General features: G+C 36.5%; 1 protein-coding gene across 9 annotated transcripts in view; it reads right to left on the minus strand.

Moving 5' to 3' along the window:
* The window catches only part of atp11a (ATPase phospholipid transporting 11A), a 79,680-nt gene that overhangs the window by 12,187 nt on the left and 42,883 nt on the right, over nucleotides 1-24,610 (minus strand). For all 9 annotated transcript variants that reach the window (XR_013816206.1, XM_079812475.1, XM_079812476.1 and 6 more), the window contains exons 9-24: nucleotides 24,202-24,266; nucleotides 23,458-23,539; nucleotides 22,834-22,984; nucleotides 21,200-21,397; nucleotides 20,932-21,105; nucleotides 19,191-19,357; nucleotides 18,804-18,875; nucleotides 17,437-17,510; nucleotides 14,300-14,403; nucleotides 12,183-12,364; nucleotides 6,061-6,312; nucleotides 5,780-5,960; nucleotides 3,942-4,044; nucleotides 3,661-3,806; nucleotides 3,286-3,345; nucleotides 2,211-2,338 (exon numbers count right to left, since the gene is read on the minus strand). Coding sequence is in view for 8 of the 9 variants with exons in the window: in XM_079812475.1 (XP_079668601.1) it covers nucleotides 2,211-2,338; nucleotides 3,286-3,345; nucleotides 3,661-3,806; nucleotides 3,942-4,044; nucleotides 5,780-5,960; nucleotides 6,061-6,312; nucleotides 12,183-12,364; nucleotides 14,300-14,403; nucleotides 17,437-17,510; nucleotides 18,804-18,875; nucleotides 19,191-19,357; nucleotides 20,932-21,105; nucleotides 21,200-21,397; nucleotides 22,834-22,984; nucleotides 23,458-23,539; nucleotides 24,202-24,266 (2,139 nt within the window). In the remaining variant the exon portion in view is untranslated. The remainder of the gene's footprint in view (nucleotides 1-2,210; nucleotides 2,339-3,285; nucleotides 3,346-3,660; nucleotides 3,807-3,941; nucleotides 4,045-5,779; nucleotides 5,961-6,060; nucleotides 6,313-12,182; nucleotides 12,365-14,299; nucleotides 14,404-17,436; nucleotides 17,511-18,803; nucleotides 18,876-19,190; nucleotides 19,358-20,931; nucleotides 21,106-21,199; nucleotides 21,398-22,833; nucleotides 22,985-23,457; nucleotides 23,540-24,201; nucleotides 24,267-24,610) is intronic.

The raw sequence follows: 24,610 nt of genomic DNA on the forward strand, positions 1-24,610 counted from the left end.
TATATATAATATTTTCATATAAAATGAAATCAACTTTTAGAGTAAATCACCTTTTGAAAGTAACTTGATGCTTCAAATAACGATTGTATCAATTACATCGTTACACCAGTAGGTGGCGACAAGTGACTTTTAAAGCGATTAGAGAGCAAGCAGCTCCATATGCTTTCGAATCGCTCTAAAGATATTTAGATTTCATACACTGATTGGTCTGCGCAGGGCCGCTTCAAGTTAAATACACCTAATGAAATTGAATAATTTGATTTTTTTAAATAATTAATTCAGATTCATTAGACTGCAACATTTGTCAGAACCTCTAGTAAATGACATGCTATGTTGTTAAGTTGTTCAGAATCGTAGAAGAATCGTGATCTCTGTTTGAAACAAAAAAATCGTGATTCTCAACTTATCCAGAATCGTGCAGCTCGTGTACAGGGTTATTATCGTTACCTTTTAGAATTTATGGACATCTTAGCGTTTCCATCCAGCGTTTTTTTTATGCGATGTCCCAAAATGCACATAAAAATAGGTGGATGGAAACAGCTAATGTCTCAAACTCTTCCAAGATATTAAAGTCAAATATAGATCAAATGATCTGAGCAATGCTATCTGTTCATTTTATACTGTATGCCCACAATAGTCTCATTTGTATAAATAAGAAATGTATACTAAATGAAGAGCAATTGATACCAAAATGAACAGCAATTGAGCAATCTAACATTTCATTGCAAGATCATAATTATGGTTATTTGTGAGCACTCAATGAAACGTCAATTTAGTCTCCAACCATACCTGAGATTGGATGGCACACTCCAAAATGAAAGTGAAATTGTGGTCAGAAAAAACAAAAATGACCTCTTTTGCTTGTGTCCATTCTTATTTTTTTTTTAAATATGATTATTAAATCAGCTTTTTCCAACAAAAATGTCCTTGATAGCTAAAATTGCTGCACTGTGTATAATGTATATACTGAATAAGCAATGCAGAGGAATAAGAGGAAAAATATTGCAGTGTCAGGACATTCGTTGATAGTAGAGCATTTCTAACAGTATTTTTGCCCAGTACTGTGTGTAAATTGAGTTCAGTGCAAGCTTCTATGCAAAAATGTTTGCAAAGGCTGATTGAACTGTCCAATTATTGCAGACTTGTATATGGTGGCAGTGTGTTTATGTGATTAAGTGAGAATACCTGGAGGCTCACAATCAGGGGAAACATTTGATCAAAGAGGAAGATACAGACAGTGAGATTGAGCTACATCAGGTGGTTCATTAAATACAAAAATGATGCAAGGAAAATAAAAGTTTTCTAAAAGATTGATTATTTTAGTTTAAATTGCATCAGCATATTTAATAGTTAAACCATCTGAATGGACCAGTGCTGTGCCGTCACTATAACTTGCATTATTTAATCATGTACACGTTTTTTTTATGCTGATTAAATATCTTACTATGGTAACATTAACAAAACTATATGTTTATGATTCTCAATATATTTTGCCATATTAAATATATTTCTAAAAATACGCTCTGAACTACTGGTCCAACTGGGTCATAATACTGATAATAATAATAAATATAAATAATAATAAAAAAGTCCCATACTACCATCATTTATTTTTCACCATATTTCAAATGCTTTTTACCATGTATATGTTTTATTTTTTACTCTTGTCCCAGACCCAGGCTTTCAGATAACTTAAAATCATATAGCAAAAGTGATAATAACAACAATAATAATAAAAGGATAAAAGTAAATCCGGTAAACACACACCATCACATAACTATTTCAACAGTGCAAGTTTGTCTCTGGGAAAAAAAGGCATGACAACAAATGTCAGCATAAGAAACAATGTGTGTTATGAGTCTCAGCAAGCCAACACTCATGCAAAAAGGAGGCCAAGGTTGGTAATAAATAGCCTGCATGTAGACAGGGATTTATCAGTAGGGCTCAAAGAGGGAACCAGAAATAGAAGATAGTGAATGTGCTGCTCCAAAATACCTCCCTGCACACGTGATGAGATGAATCACGTCACATACTGTATCATCCATATATCAGACTAAAAAAATACAATATACTTTTTGTTTTTGGGTGAACTATTATTTTATGATTCGTCTTATTGGTTAAGCCTAAAAGCTTTAAAGTTGAAATTATAATTACTGCCTGACATTCTGACCACAGGAGTGGGTAATGGGGGTTGTTGGTGCAGTCCTTACCTGTATAGAGAGGGGTCCCGTTTGAGGATGTCCATGTTGATGTGCTGCTCCATCAGACTGTAGAGGAGGATGGGTAACGAGGTGAAGCTGATATTGTACAGGGTCAGATATGCCGTGTCATACAGGGGCTGCAGATGCAAAAAAAATGTTACTTTAAATCAACAGGGTACGTGCAAAAGACAAATTTGTTTAACTATGTGCACTTTCATGTTGCAGATGTTAATTTACTAACAGATTGATACTTTTCTCTTTTTATTTTATCAGAGTCATTAACTATTTTCCATGCTTCCATCATCTATTTTATGATTCTATTTTTTTACTCTTGTAATTACACTTCTGTTCAAAAGTTTGGGGTCAGTACGATTTTGTAATGTGTTTAAAAGTCTCTTATTTTTTTTATGTTTACCAAGGCTCTATGTATTTGACCTAAAACACAGTAAAAACAGTAATATTGTAAAATATTGCAACAATTAACTGTTTTCTATTTGAATATATTTTCAAATATAATTTATTCCTGTAATGGTAACTGAATTTTCAGCATCATTACTCCAGTCTTCAGTGTGACGTGATCTTTCAGAAATAATATGATAATTTGGTGCAAAAGAAACATTTGATTGTTATCAATGTTGAAAAAGGTCATACTGTTTAATATTTTTGTGGAAAATGTTGAGATTCTTTAACGAATAGAAAGTTAAAAAGAACAGCTTTTATTTAAAATCGTAATCGTTTATAACGTTATAAAAGTCTGAACTGTAACTTTTGATTAAATTATTGTATCCTTGCTGAATAAAAGTACTAATTAATCATTTGAAGAATAAAAAATAGCAGTAAATATGTTGTAAAATTGTCAAATTATAAAAAAGTGTGAAAATATTATTTAATTTCAAGAAGCAAAAACCCCATGCATAACAAAAGATTCTGACATTTTATTTCCATAAATGTTTACATTTCCATTACAGAACGAAAAATTTATTTTCTAAAGGCGTATATTTGAAGAAACTCAAAAAATATAGAGACAGAATGTTCTATTTCAAATGTATTCCAACAGTGATAGACCTTTGAGATGTGTGTTTACCTGCTGAGAGAAGCCGCAGAAGAACTGATAGAGAAACTGAGGGAAGATGAAGCACACATTCTGTGGAGAGAAAACAAACCCTTAGTACCTGATGAACTAAACACTTTAGGGTGTTTGTGTGTGCGTGTGAATTTCTGTTTGCTATAAATAGTGCTGCATTGAGTTGCATTTTACACAAAATTGTTTAGTGGGTTATTCAGAACTCAAGGGAAAAAAGTAGCATCCACACACATTAAGCAACTTTTTTTTCTGTGTTTACAACTGCAGGCAATGTGGTTTGTGTTGCATTGTGACAGCTAGTGATCAGCTATTGTGTTTGTGATTATCTTGCTTTTTTATTTTGTGCATCTATACATTTTGTTTGTTTGGGTTCACCTTGTAGAAGAAGTACTGGACCAGCTCAGCGATTCTGATGTAGTAGTAGTGCCCGTGAACCAGCAGCATCTTCTTCAGGTGTTTGAACTTGGTAATTGCATAGTCGCTGTTACGGGCCGCCTGACGCCCCTCTTTACCCATGATCCCTAGAGGCAGAATAACCAGTCAATAGGCATGTTACGTACTGTTGACAGAGCTGTTGAACTGAAGTCTATCAGAGAAGACGGGAGAAGTAATAATATCTAAAAACAATTTGATTTTGTATGAAAGCATGAAATCACCTATGCCCACGTGAGCTTCCAGAATCATGCTGACATCATTGGCTCCGTCCCCGATGGCCAGCGTAATGGGGTGTTCTTTTGAAGATTTTATCATTTTAACAATCTGAAAGAACAGTTTTATTTCCACAGGTTAAATCAGAACAACTGAGATGTTAGATTACTCAGGGTTTTTGGCTGAGGCGACGTGATAATGACATATTCACTCATACGAAGCGACTAAAATATCAGTTTGGCTTTTAGAACACATGATTTACACAGGATTTTATTGTGTGCTTGAGGTCAGTAATTGTCTTGTAATACTGTGAGTTCTCTCACTTCTTGACTTTACAGTCTCTGGTTTTCCCTGCAGCCCCAGAGAGTGACTGACAGGTTTAGCGTGCAGTAAATTAGAAAGAGAAATAGACCAGAGTCTCTTTTGATTGCATCGTGTAACTCACAGACTGATAGATTACAATAAGGGAACAAGGACAACCTTTCTCTGGCAGGTGGCTATGTGTGTGTGTGTGTGTGGGTCAGGTTTTATCATCATTGTGAGAACCAAATGTCCCCAAATAGATACCGAGACCTTAAAATCACCCAGTCACTAGAACCCATAAGGAAAATGGCTTATTAAACAAACTAAATAATGTTTTAATGAAACTGTCTTAATGAATTAGTCACTGAGTTATTCACTCAATCGATTTATTCAAAACCGATGATTCATTCAGGATTAAATAAGTCAGGGCTTCTCAACTCTGGCCCTCGAGGTGCTGCAGAGTTCAGCTCCAACCCTAATCAAACACACCTGAACAAGCTAATCCAGGGGCGAATCCGAAATCGCCCCCTATACCCTCAAACAGGGCATAATTTGAAGGGAAAGCCATTTGTAGTGGTGTCCGAAACCATAGTGGACGTTATTGAGTGCACTCATTCAATCCCACATTGCACTGCAATAACGAGTGTACTAAATGATGACAGAATTTATATTTTTGGGTGAACTATCCCTTTAAGGAACAGCACTACTGTTTGTTGCTTGGAAACGTTAATTTTTTGCATCGAGCTGTTTTCGTCAGCGAAGCAAAAATAGATAAAGTAACTGCCAATATGTATTGTGTCTAAAATGTAAGTTACTTAATAATATCTTTTATTGATCTGTTGTACTGTTCATGAATATACTCCTACAACAGAAATACATAAAAATATGTATTACAACGATTACATTAATATTACGGTAGTACGTTTTGAGAAAGAAAAAAAATGACAAACATTAAAAAAGTCATAAAGAGTTTCCTGTGATCCTTTACCTAAATGATACTGTGTGACAGGAAATTATATTATAAAATGATCTGATATCTACACTACAATTTAAACATAAGGTCAGTAACATTTTGTTTTCTTTTAAAGAAATAAAAACTTTTTTTCAGCAAGCATGCATTCAATTGATCAAAAGTGGCAGTAAAGACATTTATAATGTTACAAGAGATTTCCATTTTAAAAATGCATGCTGAACTTTCTATTCATCAAAGAATCCCATATCCCAGTTTCCAATATAATCAACTGTTTTCAAAATTGATAAGACGAATAAATGTTTCTTGAGCAGCAAATCAGCATATTAGAAAGATTTCAGAAGGATCATGTGACACTGAAGACTAGAGTCATGATGCTGAAAATTCAGCTTTACCATCACAGGAATAAATTACATTGTAAAATGTATTAAAATAGAAAATATAGTTATTTTAAATATTAATTATATTTGACAATATTAGTGTTTTTGCTGTATTTTTGATCAATTAAATGCAGCTTTGAGACTTGCCTTTGAACAGTAGTGTATACTCTTAGTGACTGAAGTGCTGCATTACCTGTGCTTTCTGTAATGGTGCCATGCGGCAGCAGAGAACAGCACTGCAGTTCCTGCAGATTTCCAGGAAAATTTCCTTGTAGTTCCCTCCACTGCTGCTTCCATCCTGTGTTGGCTTCAATACAGCTGACAGTGTTGCCCCATCGATTATCAGACCATAATCTTGGTAATCACCTGAGAGCCTGTGGGGACGGACACATATGAATATGAATGTGAATGTGTCTGTGTGTGTGAGCGCCCATGTGTATGTGAGCGCATGTACACATATTCCACTCTACCCACCCTGAGAAAGTGTCCCTTGTCATGCTGCCATGCTGTCTCAGGACAGTCCTGCTCAGATCGAACAGAACGTCATGGAGACTCTGCTCTTCTGTCCGCTTGGTTGTCAATTCCAGGATCTGTGTATTGCGATGGAACAACTTGCTAGCATAGCACGTGGCTGCTGCCGTCTCCATTTTGTCCCCTGTGAGGACCCAAACCTTCATACCAGCCTTGTGCAGGGACTCGATGGTGTCGGCCGCTTTATCCTGCAGCCTGAAACATAAAATGATATCCAATAAATTAAGCATTTCATGTACATAATTAACATGATGCAGGTATAATGAGTAAGTTGGGGTGCCTATTTAAACAAAACTTTCCTAGCTATGTTTTTCTTTCAAAAACATTAATAAAATATTACTGATCCTAAATGTTTGAACTGTAGTGTGAAAACAACCAGCAGATAAAAATAATTCAATGTCACTGTTAAGTCAAGCTCACATTAGAATAATACAATCCACTCCAGAATAAAATCTCCAATTTAGTTTAATCAGACAAAGGGCCCAATCAAACACCTGGCACATTTGTCATTTACACGTCAAGCGCCATGTTATTTAAATAGCAAATGCACTCGCACACATCTGTTCGCCCATGGGCGTGCTGGTCTGAAAACAAAGTGTGTTCAGGCGCATTGTTGGCGCGTTGCTATTTTGAGGCAACTGAAAACGACTGCGCCATTGACTAACAAAAACCTGGTCTAAAGTCAATATTTTTGTGTTATTTAAGGGTAATATTAGTAACATGTGCCTATAGGCAGGTGCACAACGCACATACACTCTGCTTATCACACACAGCAGCACACAAACATTTTTAAATATTAAAAATAAAACGATTCTTCTTTGGGGAAGCGTTCCGTCTTTCAGCTCTCAAATTCCGCCATGTAAATTGTGAATCCGCCATGGTGCAAGCGAGTGTGCTTTCGGACATGCCCTAAGTGCACCTGCACCATGCGCTTCTGACCATGCACTCAGATCATTAAAATAGCCCCCAAATTCTGTAAACTTAATGTAAAAACTTACATTAAAGGGTCAATTTCAAATAAGTTCACTCTTTAAAAACAAATCTAGGGAACATGTCTCCTTTTGGCATAAATAGTTTCCAAAGTACTACATAAAATATCCGAAATGACAATTATGCAATTGTCTCAACTGTATAGTAGCAGCACATTTTGGCACAGTATGTAGCAATCCTATGTGCTTTATTCTTTGCGCAGTGCTGGAGTGAAAGTTAATGGACAGTGCCCTGCATGGCTCGGTGGCGGGGAGCTCTTATACGGCAGTGTGATGTCTCAGCCCACTTCACTCAGTAATTAAGCAGCCCAGCAGTCAGGATTCACAGTGCCACACTGCTGCCAGATAATTAAGACTCCACCCCCCACTGCACCTCACTCACAGCCCAGCCATGCAGGAAGTGACATTCTCACAAAGACTCCCGGGAAGAAACGACAAGACATTCTATTACACTCCTTATTAAACATTCTAATAACACGAAATGCATTTCACTCAACAACATTCTATTGACGTTAAACAAATTCCAACGTTCTAATTAAGTCATAACATTCCTTTTTACTTCCCTAACATTCTATTTGACTTCATTACATTCTTAGATTATAAAACCTTGGCTTAAACTTATGTTTTTGAAAGAAGTCTCTTATGCTCACCTAGACCGCATTAACTGCTTAATATTTTTGTGGAAACCATGATACATTTTTCAGGATTCTTTGATGAACAGAACGTTCAAACTAACAGCATTTATTAAAATAGAAATCTTTTGTTACATATTGTCATTTTTGATCAATTAAATGGGTCCTTGCTGAATAAAAGTATAATTTATTTTCTTTTTTTTAAAGCTGCATTCACACTACCGGTGACAGGCAGCGACATGATCCTATTCATTTCAATACAGAGCTGGCAATTTCCGGCGACACAATCAATAGTGACCGTTGGCGACAGGATGTACGCGACAAAGTTGAGATATGTTTAACTTAATGCAAATGTAGAGCAACTTTCTGTGCCGACAACCAATATGAGTGATGGAGGATAAGCTATTTTAGCGGTCAGCAACTTTCCAATAATTTATGATATGTCTCTGTGTACATATGGTGAACGTGATTTCACCAAGTGTTCCTGGATCAACATCCTTACATTCCAATCAACCAATCAGATCTGAGGGACAAGTATACAGTTTATGTCAAGTTTAGCTTACAACCAGGGTTAGGTGCTTCTACACAAGTTTTATTCACCTATCATTGCCCTCTGATTTTCGGGAGAATTTATGGGTAGGGTTAGGTTTAGGGCTAGGGATATGGTTAGGAATACATTTCAAAACAGGAATGTTGATCTGATTCAGAGCCTAAATGGTGAACCTACAGTAGATAGATTGGCACTTGCGCTGTCGCTGCAGATAAATAGCCACGATGGCTAAAAGCACTGGCTGTTTCTCGTTCATCTTTAATACTAAGCATTTTGCGTACTGATTCTATTTATATTTAGTATTTTCCCTCCAAAATGTTGGAACAACATCTGCAAATGTCACTCATAAACGTTACAATACCAAAGTCGCTGGCAGTGTGAAAGCATAATTATTGAGCATGATATTTTATAGTGAAAAACAAACAAACATTTGTCTTCATAATAACATGCTCCACCGCCTTTTCAAATTGTGTCACCTAGGTCAAGTGGGCATGGAAAATAATGTAAACCGATGGCCAAAAACCATAGACTGTAAAAAAATATGGACGTAGTGTCCGTGACGTCACCCATAGGATTCTGAAGAGCAGTTTTGAAGCGTAAAGTAGGGTCGAGCTGGCCGTTGCCATCTTGGCAGCGCGTCATCGCGCGTCACTCCCGGATAATAGAAAATGGGCAAAGGGGCGGGACGTGGGTGGAGCTGAGGTGACGCGATGACTAACAGACAGCAGACAAACGGCAATCCACCTGTCACTCAAAGTGGCCACGCCCTTAATTATGCAGAACTTTAAGGCTTTTTATAATGTAAACGAATGAGTTATAAAAAAATTCACCCCCCTCAGAGTTGTCATCAAGGGCAAAATTAGCCGTATAGACCAAAACCACAATTTGTACCAGACTGTAAACATGTTTTTTTCTACTGTAAATTTGGGCATTTTAACATGGGGCTCAATGAGATTCTGCTCCCTTCTGAAGCCTGTCCCTAGTGGCTAGTCGACGAATTGTAGTTTAAGTCACTTCTGTACTGCTTCAAGAGAAACTGCGGGAGGTTGCCGCATGCCAAATAGCCATTTAAGGCATTGCTTTAGGCTACTGCTAATGCAGCCTTTCTAAAATCTTGGCAATGGTTAACACACTAAGTTAACCACAGTAATTTAAAGCTGGTTAACACTTATGTGACATTAATTATATCCCTTCTACAATCCACTGCAGTCTTACATTCAAGTCTGATATAGAACACCCACTTTTGTCTATGGAATCCAATTCCCAACAGATTAAAAGTTCTGTTGTTCTTTTCTTTTTTCTTATTGAATATTCTGTTTCAATCTCAAATACATCCCGCAAATGCGAATTTTGCATGAGGGCGAAAGATTACTTCAAGTTGATCACATGAATCCATTGCATTGAACAACAGTAAGCGACTTGAAGGTGACTTCTGTGTTGTGCTTCATACATCGCAACACAATGGATTTTTTTTGCCTGTGAAATTTCGGCAAAATAAATTTCCCTACTGTGACCACACCTTTAGGGAAGAAAAATGATTTGCCGTTTCATGTTGATTAAGATGTGTTTTTTTGGCTTTTCCCCCCCAAACCTGTTACAAACAGTCAAACGATGATTTATCAGATTAACTCCCTATATTTTTGGACTAACACATGATCTTGAGTGCCCTCTTGAAGACACAAACAGGCTGGTGCCTACAGGGCACTGATTGCATCTAATTAACACAGCCTGACGAAATAAGTTCCCGTCCAGTAATCACTATTTGTTTGTCATATTCATTAAGGGGATCGACGTGGATTGATGTGTTTATTTATAACGTTGGGTTGGACGGCCTCCATAAGTGCATAAGCCAAAACAGTGGTTCATCAGAACCGCGTCTGCCGGCCCCCGATTGATTCAAGAGGGGGTCTAATTACGTTAGCTGCTCATTATCAGGACACTGGAGCCTAATGGATGGACTCTATTGATTGCCTGTGCAATTAACGTTAACTCGCACTGGTTCTGTCCGCGGGTGCTCACGTGCTTTTCAATTGGACGCTGGACCTTTAACTCTTCCACCCAGTTATTGGGCCAATCGGAACCTTGGCATTCAGCCAGTTAAAAATCTAATACTGCTAATGCACATCTATGCTCAATTTCAGTTCAGGAAAATGTACAACGCATCTTGTTTACTTAGGCAAATGCATGACGCACTTTATTGAAAACATAACATGAGACTATTATTAAAATGCTGATGTTTTTACTTGGCAACATATACATTGGAAAGCAATATCGGACTGGCTCAGAAATGCATCGGAAGTCATGGCTCCATATATCCCGACGCTATAGATTTATTGATGGTGTAGTGCAGGCATCCTCAAATAGTGGACTGCAGTCTGGTTCCGAACCCCGGCTTGGTTCCAACCGGACCACGAGACAAAATGACAACTGTAGCACCATTTTACAGTTTCTACAGTTTAAAGTGAGCAGTGCATCAAAAAAACGGAACTGTACACACCACAAGTGCTCAGGGTCGTTTATGTTAATGATTGCTCAACGCTATATCTTCAAATATATCCCGATAAAGACGTAACACACCACATTAAAGGCACACTATGTATTTTTCGCCGCTAGAGGTCGCTTATTCAAATCAAAGGAGTAGCTTGATGACGCCATGAAAGAGTGTGGATTTATTGGAGTTGTCATCTTCACCTCCACAGATGATGGAAATGAATCCAACGGACTTGGTCAAAAATGTTCATGGAAGAGCTAATGTATTAAATTTGAACGAGCGTATGTGTGTATGCTTTTAGTTGCATATGTAGGGTAATCGCAGCGCTGTTACATGGTTCAAATAAAAATAATCATACTAAATACATTTGAGTGTGTTGAAAGTTCTTATAACGTTACTCTTTGCGTTCGCTTGGTGGCTGGTATGAGAGACTTTGCAGTAATCTAGATCGATATGAGAATATCATTTTCATAAAAACTGGATGACTTGTGTTGCTAAATGACATGCAATTCATTGTAAAATATATTTTATGATGGAAAAAAGCTGATTATGCTATGTTAGCCCAGGCATGGTAAAAACATGGTACTCATGGTAAATCAAGAAAACAAGAGATTCAAACAATAAGACAATCTGTGTTGAGTTATATAACAATGATTAGTTTTCTGTTGATAAATGTATCCAAACAGTTGCTCACCTGTCTAATAAATCACATAATATATTTAAGTGTCTTTGGTGTTTCCATGGTTTCTATGAAAGTAAAACTGAAAATCGTTTGAAACACGGATATGGGACATGGTCCGTGTCCTGGTTAAAATAGCTGATTTCTCTGTATTTGAAAACGGTTGGAAACGTTTGGGATAATGTAAGTACACAAGTCAACAAAATATATAACATTGTTCTAGTGGTTTTTAGATATTTTAATTTTAAAAAAATCGTATGATTTTTTTGATGGCAAGGAAAGACAATTAATATTAGTTAACTTTGTTTTTCTGCTCATAATGAGAGCGTTTTGAATATTATGTACGTTGTTTGTTTGTTTTTAGTACATACTAATTTTAAATAAAAGCACTAAAGCACACAATGCTCTTTTGATTGTTTTCAAATTATGCTGGAGAAAAATAAACTCAAATTATTATATAAAACACGTTAATCTTTTAAGTTACAAAAATGCAAAATAAAACCAGTTCCACTGGTGGTCTCAGACTTTTGGATCCCACTGTATCTTAGTGGCAGAGTTATTTGTATTTGCTGGATTTGTCAAGGGAATACTGAACATGAAATGGTTTGGATGCCAGTCAGTCAGCTTCTGTTCATTTGTGAAGTTTGAAATCGAAAGTTTGATTCACTTCAGTACTTCAAGAATTTTTAAACAAGTCAATCAAACTTAGGAGGCAGTGATTCACCTATCTTCCACAGCCGTGGCTCCCAGCAGGATGAAATCCTTTTCGATGACATCATAAGCTTCAGCCAGTTTCCTGTCGCGCTCCTGCAGAGCTAGTTTAGCGCTGTTGAGGAGACGGCACGTTTTCTCATACTCCTCATGATTCAGCTTCTTATAAGCCACACAAAGAGTCCGTAAACCCTCCTACAAGGGAAAGATTTGAAACAAGTTGTCAGCTTAGCCTTCCAGGATTTGAAACAAGTTGTCAGCTTAGCCTGCCAGGTCCATTCATTTACAAAATGAGCCAAAATTCAACACCAGAATTCATTCTTTGTCCTAAAACAGCATTAATCTTAGATATAACTAAATATAGGTCTAGCTCATAATAAACATAATATAAAAGGAAAGAACAATACCAATGCTAAGAGAAATTAAACGTTGACATTATTTATTGTATTCACCCTTGTATCTTTCCAAACCTGTGACTTTCTTTCTTCTGTGGTACAACAACCGATATTTTGCAGAGTCCTCATGCTGCTCTTTTCCATAGAATCAATCATTTGTTGACCACAAGCTGTAGAGCTCCAAAAAGGCCAAAAAAGCCAAACAAAAATAGCTCATATGACATGTGCAATAGTCAAAGTCAAATATTACTTTTTATGGGATTTTTTTTTTGGGGGGGGGGTTCAAACTTGACTTGCTTTTGTTGCTTTTTGTATGCAAAAGAGCAGCGTGATCATTCTGAAAAGATCTAATTTTGTGTTCCATGTAAGAAAGAAAGTCATAAGAGTTTTTCACACTGGACTTAACCCTGAGTTATTGTCGTTCTAAACCCAGTTTAAACATTTCACACTTGTAATTTAGAAGCGGGGTTAGCAACGCTTTTAACCCGGGGTTATCAAACCCTGCTCTGGAGCATTTTTGCGGTGTTAACCCTGCATTGCGGTGCCAAACATGTACATTGTCAAACTATGCGGTGTTAGAATGTGCACGTTGTCTAAACAGTTGTTTCAGCGTTTGATTTGGAAAAATGTCAAATGACGAAGGAAAGTGCATCAACTGAAGTGAAGACGCTTAATTCTTACCTTTATAGTCCAAGAATTCCATTCATGACAAACTTGATAGTAAGATCGGCAATGTATAATATGAGCTTTAAGAGGTCACGAACTGTGTTTGTCCAATAAATTACACTGACACCGCAAATAAGAATGTTAACCCAGGGTTTAGGAATGTACAATGTGAAACGTCATTTTATGAATAGCCAGGATTAATCGTTAACCCCAGGTAAAGTATGAGCAGTGTGAAATGTGAAAATAACTCAGGTTTACCCAGGGTTTAGAATAACCCAGGATTGACTATTTCAAGTGTGAAAAGCCCTATACAGATTTAAAACGATGATGATGATACCCTTTTCATTTGTTGGTGAACAAACCCTTTAAAATATATATTATTGAATGATAAAATGCTCTAGTTGAAAGGTTCCCATTATGACTGTTAATAAAACTACTGATATAACTGTCATTTTGAGCTGTCATTCGAACAAAGATTCTCTTTTGTCTGCCTCTACAGAAACCTTTTCATTACGGCTACCAAAGTCATGAATCAGCACGGATGCCAGTACAACCAAACCCTTTTTAAGGTGACGTAATTCCCGACACAGATCTGTGAGTAAAACAATGAAGCAACATAGATCTGTGTCAGTCTATGACATTAGATCCATTCCTTATGTCTGGGACCATAATTATATCATTTGTCTTTAAACAATTTAATATATTTGACATGTTTAAGATAATTATATTATATTGATTATAAACAGCAAAAAGTGCAATTGACTTCAGATGCTACTGGTACATAGAGATGTCAAACTAATATCAGTTGTTTATAATACTCATCCCTCTTAGGAAAGTTAATGAGAACAGGGCTGCAGCGTGAAAATACACAAATAGAAAGATTCTTTCTCATTTTCAGTGATACTTATAGGTACTTTTCTCTTTCGGCTCTCTTTAACACAAGTTGCACATCTGAACACATCTGAGAGAAGCTTTTTTTACATCAAGATCTAGAAAGGAGCTTTTGTGGCCTATTAATAGCTCTGCTAAAATAAGAAAGAAGATAAAGATGTTTCTGATTTCTGCTCACCACAGCGTTGTGCTCCACTCGCGCTCTGACCTGCTCCACCTTCCCAGAAACCACCCGTGGGAAAATAGCGGAATCTGCACCTTTACAGAACAAGTAGTACTCTCCTAGAACAAACAAACAATTACGAACACATACAACTATAACAACTATAAAGAAGAAACTGTATAACCACCGGTATTGCATGCTTTCAATAAATCCGTAATAGCTATTTAAAGGATAGTTCACCCCAAAATGAATATTCTCTCATCATTTACTCACCCTCATGACATCCCTGATGTATATGACATTCTTTTTTTCTCAGAAAAACACAAACAAAGATTTTTAGGAAAATAATCCATCTCTGTGAGTCCATAAAATGCCATTGAAAAGGTGCCGCTCGGTTGACACTTGAAAAACCACACAAAAGCGTCCGTGATTGACCCCAGTGGATGGATCAATGTCTTCTAAAGCTAAATGATGGGTGAGTGGGGGAAAATACTAATACTTTTAAATACTAACACTAATAAAATAATACAACTTTTTAATCTATAAAATCATTGCTTCAGCTCTACTGTCATATGAGAGATCATGAGAGGCATGTTGTGACACGTGACATAAGTGCGTTGTGAAGTTAGTGCGAGAAGTGGCGGTCCTCTGTGCTTCCACATACTTCTTGCGTGAACGTCACAAAGCACTTACATTTATGTCAAGTTGAACTTGTGAATGCACCTAGGACAGTTGACTGAAAGCGATAGTTTATAGTTAAAAGAGTAATATATTAGTATTTTTCTTAAACTTATCATTTAGCTTCAGAAGACATTGATTCATGCACTTTGTGTGGTTTTTCAAACATCAATCGAGCGACACCCATTCAATGGCATTATATGGACTCACAGAGATGGAGTATTTTCCTAAAAATCATCTGTGTTTATCTGAAGAAAGAAAGTAATTTACATCAGGGATGGCATGAAGGAAAGTACATGATAAGAGAATTTTCTTATTTGGGTAAACTATCCCTTTAATTTAAAAAAAAGATGTAATTCATGCTTATAGTCAATATGAGATAATTTTCACTATTTTATAGTGATCTATTTGTCATACATTACAATATGATAGTAAAACTGGTCACAAACATTGAATGCTGTCAGGTTCTAAATGTTTTCAAGAAAATATATCATAATTAATTATTTTTTAATTTGGAAGAGTAGTTATCAGGTCAATTGTTTGTGACTGAATGTATTCAGGATCTAAATCGAAACCAAAATCTAGCTCTCGTTTGTATGCTAGTAGCACATTGACCCACTTGCATTAACTGGCCCCTCAATTTGGGCACACATGGTGACTCAGACACTTTCACTGGAATGTGTAACAGTCACTTGCAGTTCCAGAATGAGTGTGCGTGCGTGTGTGTTTACTCAGCAATGATTTGAGGACAAAATTATCCCCAGACGTTAGCTAAATACCTTTGGGGATGTACTCAGATGGGAAAATCATTCATAAATAATTTAAGTGAATAATTAGGGCTGCCAATCTCTAAAAATGCTAATCAAATGAATTACTGTACATCATATGCAGATTAATTAACCATATTAATCTAATATATATATATATATATATATATATATATATATATATATATATATATATATATATATATATATATATATATATATATATATACATATATATATATATATATATATATATATATATATATATATATATATATCAGTGATGCGCGGGTTGATCCAAAATGAGCGGGTGCCCGCGGCCACCCGCGGTTACCCGCGGTTACGAGTCATCCAAAAATATTTTTAATGATATTCGGGTCACGGTCGGTCGGATCGTCAATAAATCCTTATTTACCTTTTGAATGTTGAGCGTTATTAACTTTTGAAAAAATGCTGACGCGGGACAAAATGCCCGATTTCCCAAAACGTTGAACTGAGCAATGCCATTGTACCATTTTAATAGGCTACTTTTAAACGCATTTAAAGTCAGTTTTATGTATTTTCTGAGAGGGGGCGGGATTTTTGTTGGGAAAGTCGGGGGAGAGACGCACACTTCGATTAGACTGGATAAACACATGCAGCATCTTAATTGTTAAGAAAATTAAACGAAATAAATGAATAAATCAAGCCTGTATTACATAACACTAGGCTATATCATACAGCATTCAGAAAAATAACAGTTTGCGCTCCTAAGGGCTTTCACACTTTTCCAAATGTTTTCCAAATGTGGGCTGATGAATTCTTCAAGCCGGGTCGAAACATAAACATCGCGTTCATCAATAATATGCATCTGGAGCTGAAATGGAAAATGATGGGCCGCCTCAAGAACTTCCTGCTCTCGCTGCTGCACCTCTGAGCACCGCCAGGGCCTGAAACATTTTCTCAATGGCCCAATGAGCTACGATGAGCATTTACTACTTTTAAAAAATGCGGGTCAGGAAGCGGGTCGGGTACAATATTTTCTTCTTTTTTTTGCGGTCCGAGTTGCGGGCGGGTTAGTTGAAAACGTCGGTCGGGTGCGGGTTGTTTATACATTGACCCGCGCATCACTGATATATATATATATATATATTAGATTAATATGGTTAATTAATCTGCAATGTATCTCAATATATCATATATCAATATTTGTAGAGATAATTCAAAGACATTGTGGCAGAATAAAACATTGAATAGATATGACAAAGCACCCTTATAAGTTACTATGTTGTTTGTTTTATTTGCATTTTATTAAACATAACTGTGTAAAAGTATGCTATTAGATTACTGATCAGGAGGCTTGATTAACTGCATTCAATTTTGACCACTTTTTAAATAATTAAATCACACTAACATTAACATGTTAAACTGATATTTTTTATATTAGAAAAAGGCATCTATAATAATATATTATAATTAGCTATATAAAAACAACATAAGTGTACGCCACATCCTCATTTACATTGTAAGTATGTGTGTGTACCTACTTAATTTTGGGGGCAAATTTATACCCAGATGTGAGCTTAATCTGACAAAAACACCCTTTTGTGAGCATCCACATATGTAAAAAGTGGTATAAAAAGAGTAGATAAAAATACATTTATGTCATGTGATCGTGTGTGTGTGTGTGTGTGTGTGTGTGTGTGTGTGTGTGTGTTTTCATCATACCTGAGCTTGATCTTACAATTACGCTCATTCTCCTCCTCACTGAATCAAAGTTCAATACTTCCAACAGCTCAAATCTGTGAATGCATAACCACAAAAAGACAACGTAGGGATAAAGGATAACTATGTACAGATAAATCAGAGGCATAGGTGGCACTGACTGGGTCCTTTGGGATGCATCTTTATCACAGACAGATAGAGTTTTTATGTGACTGCGCTCTGTGCTGACCCTCATGTTCTCAGCTGTAGGACAGTGTGTAGCTGCACTAATTATGGCTGATCCTTGTCCTTCAAGGACACACACAAGCACACGCACAAACTCTCCATCTCACACACTCACAAACACTGGTCCTTTCACAATACTCCCTGAACAGTGAAACTTCACTGCCTCCCACAACATTCTGTATAACAGTGTTATTTTAATAAACACACAACAATATTAATATAGCTGAGTAAATACACAGATGATTACAGATTAGGCTGAGCAAACCATTCCTTTGACGAGGTTTCTGTCTCACACCAGATGTGGGAAAAATACATAGCATGACAAGAAAATTAAAGCTGCAGTCACCACAGGGGGTGTCAGCAGCCCTGCTATTGCTAGTGGTATGAATCTAAATGCTTGTTTGAAAATACGATGAAAAAATAATTTAAAATGCATAAATGTGTGTGTGTGTGTGTGTGTGTGTGACCCTGGACCAAAAGTCATAAATAAGCTTTCCATTGATGTATGGTTTGTTAGGACAATATTTGGCCGAGATACAACTATTTGAAAATCTGGAATCTGAGGGTGCAAAAACTATTATTTTACTAATTATTAGTTTAGCTTTTATTTATTTTGGTTTTAAGTAAAAAGTATCAAGTATTCTATTCAAATCTATATTTTAAAAAATATATATAGATTTGCATAAGCTAAATAAAATTATATTTTGGGATATGTTTAGAATATAGATTTGCTTTATGCCTGCATAATTATTAGTTAATGTAATATAGGTATTATATAACTTAAGTATTAATATAACTTATTAATTAACATATGCAAATCTATATTTAATTCTATTTATTTTTTTACTTTTAAAGTCTTATATTCATTTTAGTATTATTTTAAAAAATACTATTACATTTCTATTAAAAAATACTATTTTACTATTTATTAATTTTCCTTTTTTTTTTTTTGGTTGTTGTTTTTTAAAGTTATGTTTAAAGTTAACAGTATGAACTGTCATATACAACTCTATATTTAACATATCAATTCATGTACAGACAAGATTTTTTTGATAGTGTAGTAAAGCAGGACTCGGGCAAACTGTCCAAAAGACATCCAAATGTTTACAGGTCATTGTGCACATGCTGTTGTCCAGATGGCTCACCTTTCCATTTCATCATCTCTGTTAAGGATCTCCATGTGACTGTCCTTCATTCGAAGATAGGTGAAGCCCAACCTGAGCAGGTGAGAGAAAGAGAAAGTAAGCTTTGTTTGTTATTGTGATAAAGAGGTCATTTCATAATGAATCAACTTTTCTTTCAAAAATATGACTTAAACACACAACAGCATGTACAGCAACTGTATGGTCAGAGAAAGGAAACAAAATGGTCATAAAAACTAAGTTTTGACTGTGTTGACTATCTTTGACTACCATTATCAAAGGTTAAATTAGGGTCTCGGATCTCATGCGAAATAGAAATCCTATTTATAATTTTAGATAGTATGTCAGTGTGAGTGCATGTTTATGAGTTTATGTATGCATCTGTCTTGCCTTTTCATGCCCTCCACCAACGCAACCTCGTCTGGAGAGGAGGAGATGTAGAAGGAGGTGGATTTGCCCTGATGGATTCCTCTCTTAATGCCGTCCACCGTCTCCTCTTCCTTCACCTGGACTGTGTGACACAGGCACAATGCGCGGAAAAACAGCTCCTCTCGCTCCTGATGACACACACACATACACCAAGAGTCAGAAATGACACCACGCTACGAGAGATTAAAAAGACAACTGTTTGAAAATGTCTGATTAATTCAAGAAGACATAAAGTTTGCCCTGAAACACTGTGTAAAAAACTGCTGCAACTGTGAATTTGCTACAAAGAGTGTTTAAAACAGTAATATACTGTATTAAATGTAATACTAGAAATGATCTTCTGCTCAACAAGGCTACATTTATTTTATCAAAATTACAGTAAATATTATTCCAATTTAAAATAACTATTTTCTATTTCAAAATATTCTAAAATGTAATTTATTCCTGTGATGGTAAAGCTGAATTTTCAGCATCATTACTCCAGTCTTCAGTGTCACATGATCCTTCAGAAATCATTCTAATATGTTGATTTGGTAAAAATCAGTTCTTTTAAAATTAAATTGCAATAATATTTCACAATATTAATGCTGTGCTTTTACTCAAAAAAATGCAGCCTTGGTGAGCATAAGAGACTTCTTTCAAAAAAATGTAAACGTCTTAAATATTCCAAACTTTTGACCAGTAGTGTACACACACACATGTTATGTGACACTACTTTTACTTAAAAGTCAGCTTAGTAGAACAGAATCATTCATCTGTTTCCTCACACACCAGAAGAAAGGAAAACAGAGATACTAAAAAGAGATTACGTGACAAAGACAGAGAGATAAAAGGAGAGTGAGTGAGTGAGTGAGAGAGAGAGAGAGAGAGAGAGAGAGAGAGAGAGAGAGAGAGAGAGAGAGAGAGAGAGAGAGAGACTCTGTGTCTAACACTGAACAAAATGCAGTCAATATCCATGTAGCCACTAAATATTTGGATACATTTGATACAAGCAGACATTAAAAATCTCAACAACACTGAACTCTGATATTTCACTTTATGCACCCGCACACAATATCATCCTTACAGAATCTATTTTGAATGGTCAAAATGAGCTTATCCATTATTCACAAATCACATTCAAAAATACGACTGGCAAGAGATGTGAGATTCCAGTTAGCAAATTTTTTAATAAATGTTTTAGTTAATCTTCTGAATTAATGTGTCACATCGCTCAAAGATAAAATTAGAATCCATCCATCAATCCACCCATCCACAGTTAAAATATTCATGCAAAAACTTGGTGATAATATGATTTATCTGTGCAATGAAACATAACTCGCCATTGATAATAACATTTTCATTCTCTCATCTTGTCCAAACGTTTTTATAGCTTCTTTTATCAAATGTATAAAAATCACCAAAGAACCAGATGGTTAAACGTATATTTGCAAAAATAGAAAAGTCTGTTTGATTAAAATGATATTTGGTTTAATATTTTAATGATTTTTTCATTTTTAAGTATATATGTACAAATACTTTTTGGGACCACTGTGGTCACTTTTGATCAATTTAATTTCCTTGCTTAATAAAAGTAGATCAGAAAAATGTAGAGTATTCCATGAGAAAACAAACATACATCATCATACAGTAAAAGTAGAATATATGTCCAAATCTCTACTAAACAGCAGTTATGGAAACACAAACAACAAGCTTAGCTCACCTTTCCATCTATGCCCGGAGAGGAGTCGATCATATCCATTCCTGCAGCCCCAGGTAAGATCTGCCCGTTACAGATGGCATCCGGCACATAAACATGCCCATCCACACAACATTCTCTCAACTCCATGTTATTTTCTGTCAATGTGCCAGTCTTGTCTGTGAAGACATATTCCACCTGTGATGGAGAAGAAAAAAAAAAGAGAGAAAGTGAGCAAATATTGACCTGGAAAGATCAGCAGTTTTTGGAGTGGACTGAAACGGTTTCGCACCTGTCCAAGTTCCTCATTAAGATCTGAGGTATTGACGAGCGGTCGCTCTCCGAGCTCCTCATCATACATGTCATCGTCCCACAGGATGAAGTACGAGCCCAAGAACTTCTGCATCTCTACGGTTACGTACATGGACACAGGAATGATGTAGTTGAACAGAACCATGAAGGCCAGGAAATCTGTGAATGCCCGGATTAACTGAGGAGACAAATGAAGGGAATTAAATAGTGTGAGATTTGTTTTGAGCATTTATTTATTGGTGTATATATATATATATACTGATCAGGCATAACATTATGACAGGTGAAGTGAATAACACTGATTATCTTTTTATTACGGCACCTGTTAGTGGGTGGGATATATTAGGCAGCAAGTGAACATTTTGTCCTCAAAGTTGATGTGTTAGAAGCAGGAAAAATAGGAAAGCGTAAGGATTTGAGCGAGTTTGACAAGAGCCAAATTGTGATGGCTAGATCACAGGGTCAGAGCATCTCCAAAACCGCAGCTCTTGTGGGGTGTTCCCGGTCTGCAGTGGTCAGTATCTATCAAAAGTCCAAGGAAAGAACAGTGGTGAACCGGCGACAGGGTCATGGGCGGGTAAGGGTCATTGATGCATGTGGGGAGCAAAGGCTGGCCCGTGTGGTCCGATCAAACAGACGAGCTACTGTAGCTCAAATTGCTCAAGAAGTTAATGCTGGTTCTGATAGAAAGGTGTCAGAATACACAGTGCATCACAGTTTGTTGCGTATGGGGCTGCATAGTCACAGACCAGTCAGGGTGCCCATGCTGACCCCTGTCCACCGCCAAAAGCGCCAACAGTGGGCATGTGAGCATCAGAACTGGACCACAGAGCAGTGGTAAAAGGTGGCCTGGTCTGATGAATCATGTTTTCTTTTACATCACGTGGATGGTCGGGTGCGTGTGTGATGGGCAGTGTGGTCCAGGCACACAGGCAGTGTGATGCTTTGGGCAATGTTCTGCTTACTTTGACGCGTACCACTAAGCATTGTTGCAGACCATCTACACCCTTTCATTGAAACAGTATTCCCCGGTGGCTGTGGCTCTTTCAGCAGATAATGTGCCCTGCCACAAAGCAAAAATGGTTTGTGTTGTTGACTTGGCCTCCAAATTCCCTTGATCTCAAGCCCATCGAGCATCTATGGGATGTGCTGAACAAACAAGTCCGATCCATGGAGGCCCCACCTCGCAACTTACAGGACTTAAAAGATCTGCTGCTAACATCTTGGTGCCTGATACCACAGCACACCTTCCGGGGTCTAGTAGAGTCCATGCTTTGACGGGTCTGGGCAGTTTTGGCAGAAAAAGGGGCACCAACACAATATTAGGTCATAATGTTATGCCTGATAAATATTTTATATTTTGTAATTTCTATATTTTGATACAAAACATTAATATAATAAGATATTTAATAAAAATATATACAGTTTTCGAACCAATAGAATGTATTATTCTCTGAAAAAGCAGATTGATTTGCATTTTGAACAATTAAAAAAATGAAACTTTGTCTCCAATAAAATGAAATATATAAATAATAATAAAAATAAACTATAATAATTTATAATTAAAAAGAATAATAATAATTATAATTATAAGCATTATTGTATAGCACGTACTACATGCCGTTGCCTCTCAGTCTCAGTTTTCTCGTTGTACCAGGGCTCATCTCTGTTTGGGTTGGCCTGCCAGACGTACTTCAGGAGCGTATTGATCAGAGCTTTACTGATCAGAATGCAGAGGTACACAATCAGGTAGGCATTCATAGACCTGTAGGACAAACAGTGATGAGATTATATCTGACTCATATAGTATATGCATAATCATTTATGGACCGGATGGTAAAGACACGTATCATACATCAGGGTGACAAAATCTATCCGCACTAACTTTCCCTGAGGGTCTCGTACCCTGTCCCAATGACATCTATAACATTAAATAAAGGTCTAAAACATAAAATCAACATTTATTTGATAGAAAAAGTCAATGACATTCAAACTTTGAAAGATCTCTGAAAGTACACCTGCTTATTCAATTTAAACAGATTTGATGTATTTTCGTAATGGCTGCATCTATCTGTCTGACAGAATTGTCAGCGAGACACATGTGAGCGCAACTTGATACAATTCATGACAACAAATACAGAGGTCTGCAATTTGCTTTACAAAAAGGACACTAAATGCATTACGCTGTACATGCTGACAGCAAGATAAACTGATCGAAAGCCTATCATCGTGTCTTACTTTTCAACAGCCGAGCGTTTCTGAGACTTGGACTGGTAGTTTAGGGCCATCTTGGTTTCCATGCCTGTGTAGATGGCCACAGCTAGAGAAACAAGAGAAGACGAAGAGCATTTTGAGAACATAATTCTCTCATGACCATTTCTGTACAACCTTTTTGAAGTCATGATAATGTAAAAGCCATCGTTATTTAAGGTAAGGCATAATGGCTTCGCTGTAACAAAGTTACACATTTTTAGTGCCCTGCACTTCAAATCCTCACGTGTATAATGTGACATTCATCTCCCTCTCTCGCCCTTTATCTCTCTCTCTCTCTCTCTCTCTCTCTCTCTCTCTCTCTCTCTCTCTCTCTCTCTCTCTCTCTCTCTCTCTCTCTCTCTCTCTCTCTCTCTCTCTCTCTCTCTCTAGCAATTAAGAACTTCTCTCTGATCTCACAAGCCTCAGTGACTCATTTAATTACAGTGGGAACAGAGTGACAAAATGACTCAATCAGCAACTCTTCTCCCATTTTCCTGTCCTTTCTTTTGCCTAAAAAACTCTCTGATCACATAAGCATTGTAGCAGGTTATAGTGATGGATCATCATTGACATCTGTAGGTTTAGACTGAGTGCAAACAGCGTTCCTAAGGAGCACAATATCCACCTTGAATGCACTGCCTGATGTTTAGGATAAAGCGTCTGCCAAATGCATAAATAAATGAGTATGCGCTTAAATGATATGTAAATATAAAGTGTGGATTTTATTACCATGTATGTATTCAGTGTTTTTCAGTGTAGCTCCACGCAGCAGCAGGTTCTCAGAACCCAGGGGTCTAAAATAATCAAACAGATCAAATTGAGCATTACAAAGAGGAAAAAATTATGCTCACATCTTTTGACATTGAACACACTGTAGTGCAATTTCATTAGTCGCACTGCAGGGCTATTTTAAATAAAAATTACGGTTAAAAAAAAGTGATTGAAAATTGTGGAAAGGTGAATTAAATGGTAATTGAAAATGGAAAATTAAAAGAAATGGTGACCAGTAAGAAAGCAATGAAAATCTACACTTTAGCTTATACAGTGTATGCACATATACATTTAACCTAAAACATTCATGTTATGTGTAAACTAACCTAATATTAATAAACTAAATATGAAAATAAACATTTGTTGT

Source organism: Gobio gobio (assembly GCF_949357685.1).
Source record: "Gobio gobio genome assembly, chromosome: 3".
In the NCBI taxonomy this organism is placed as follows: domain Eukaryota; kingdom Metazoa; phylum Chordata; class Actinopteri; order Cypriniformes; family Gobionidae; genus Gobio; species Gobio gobio.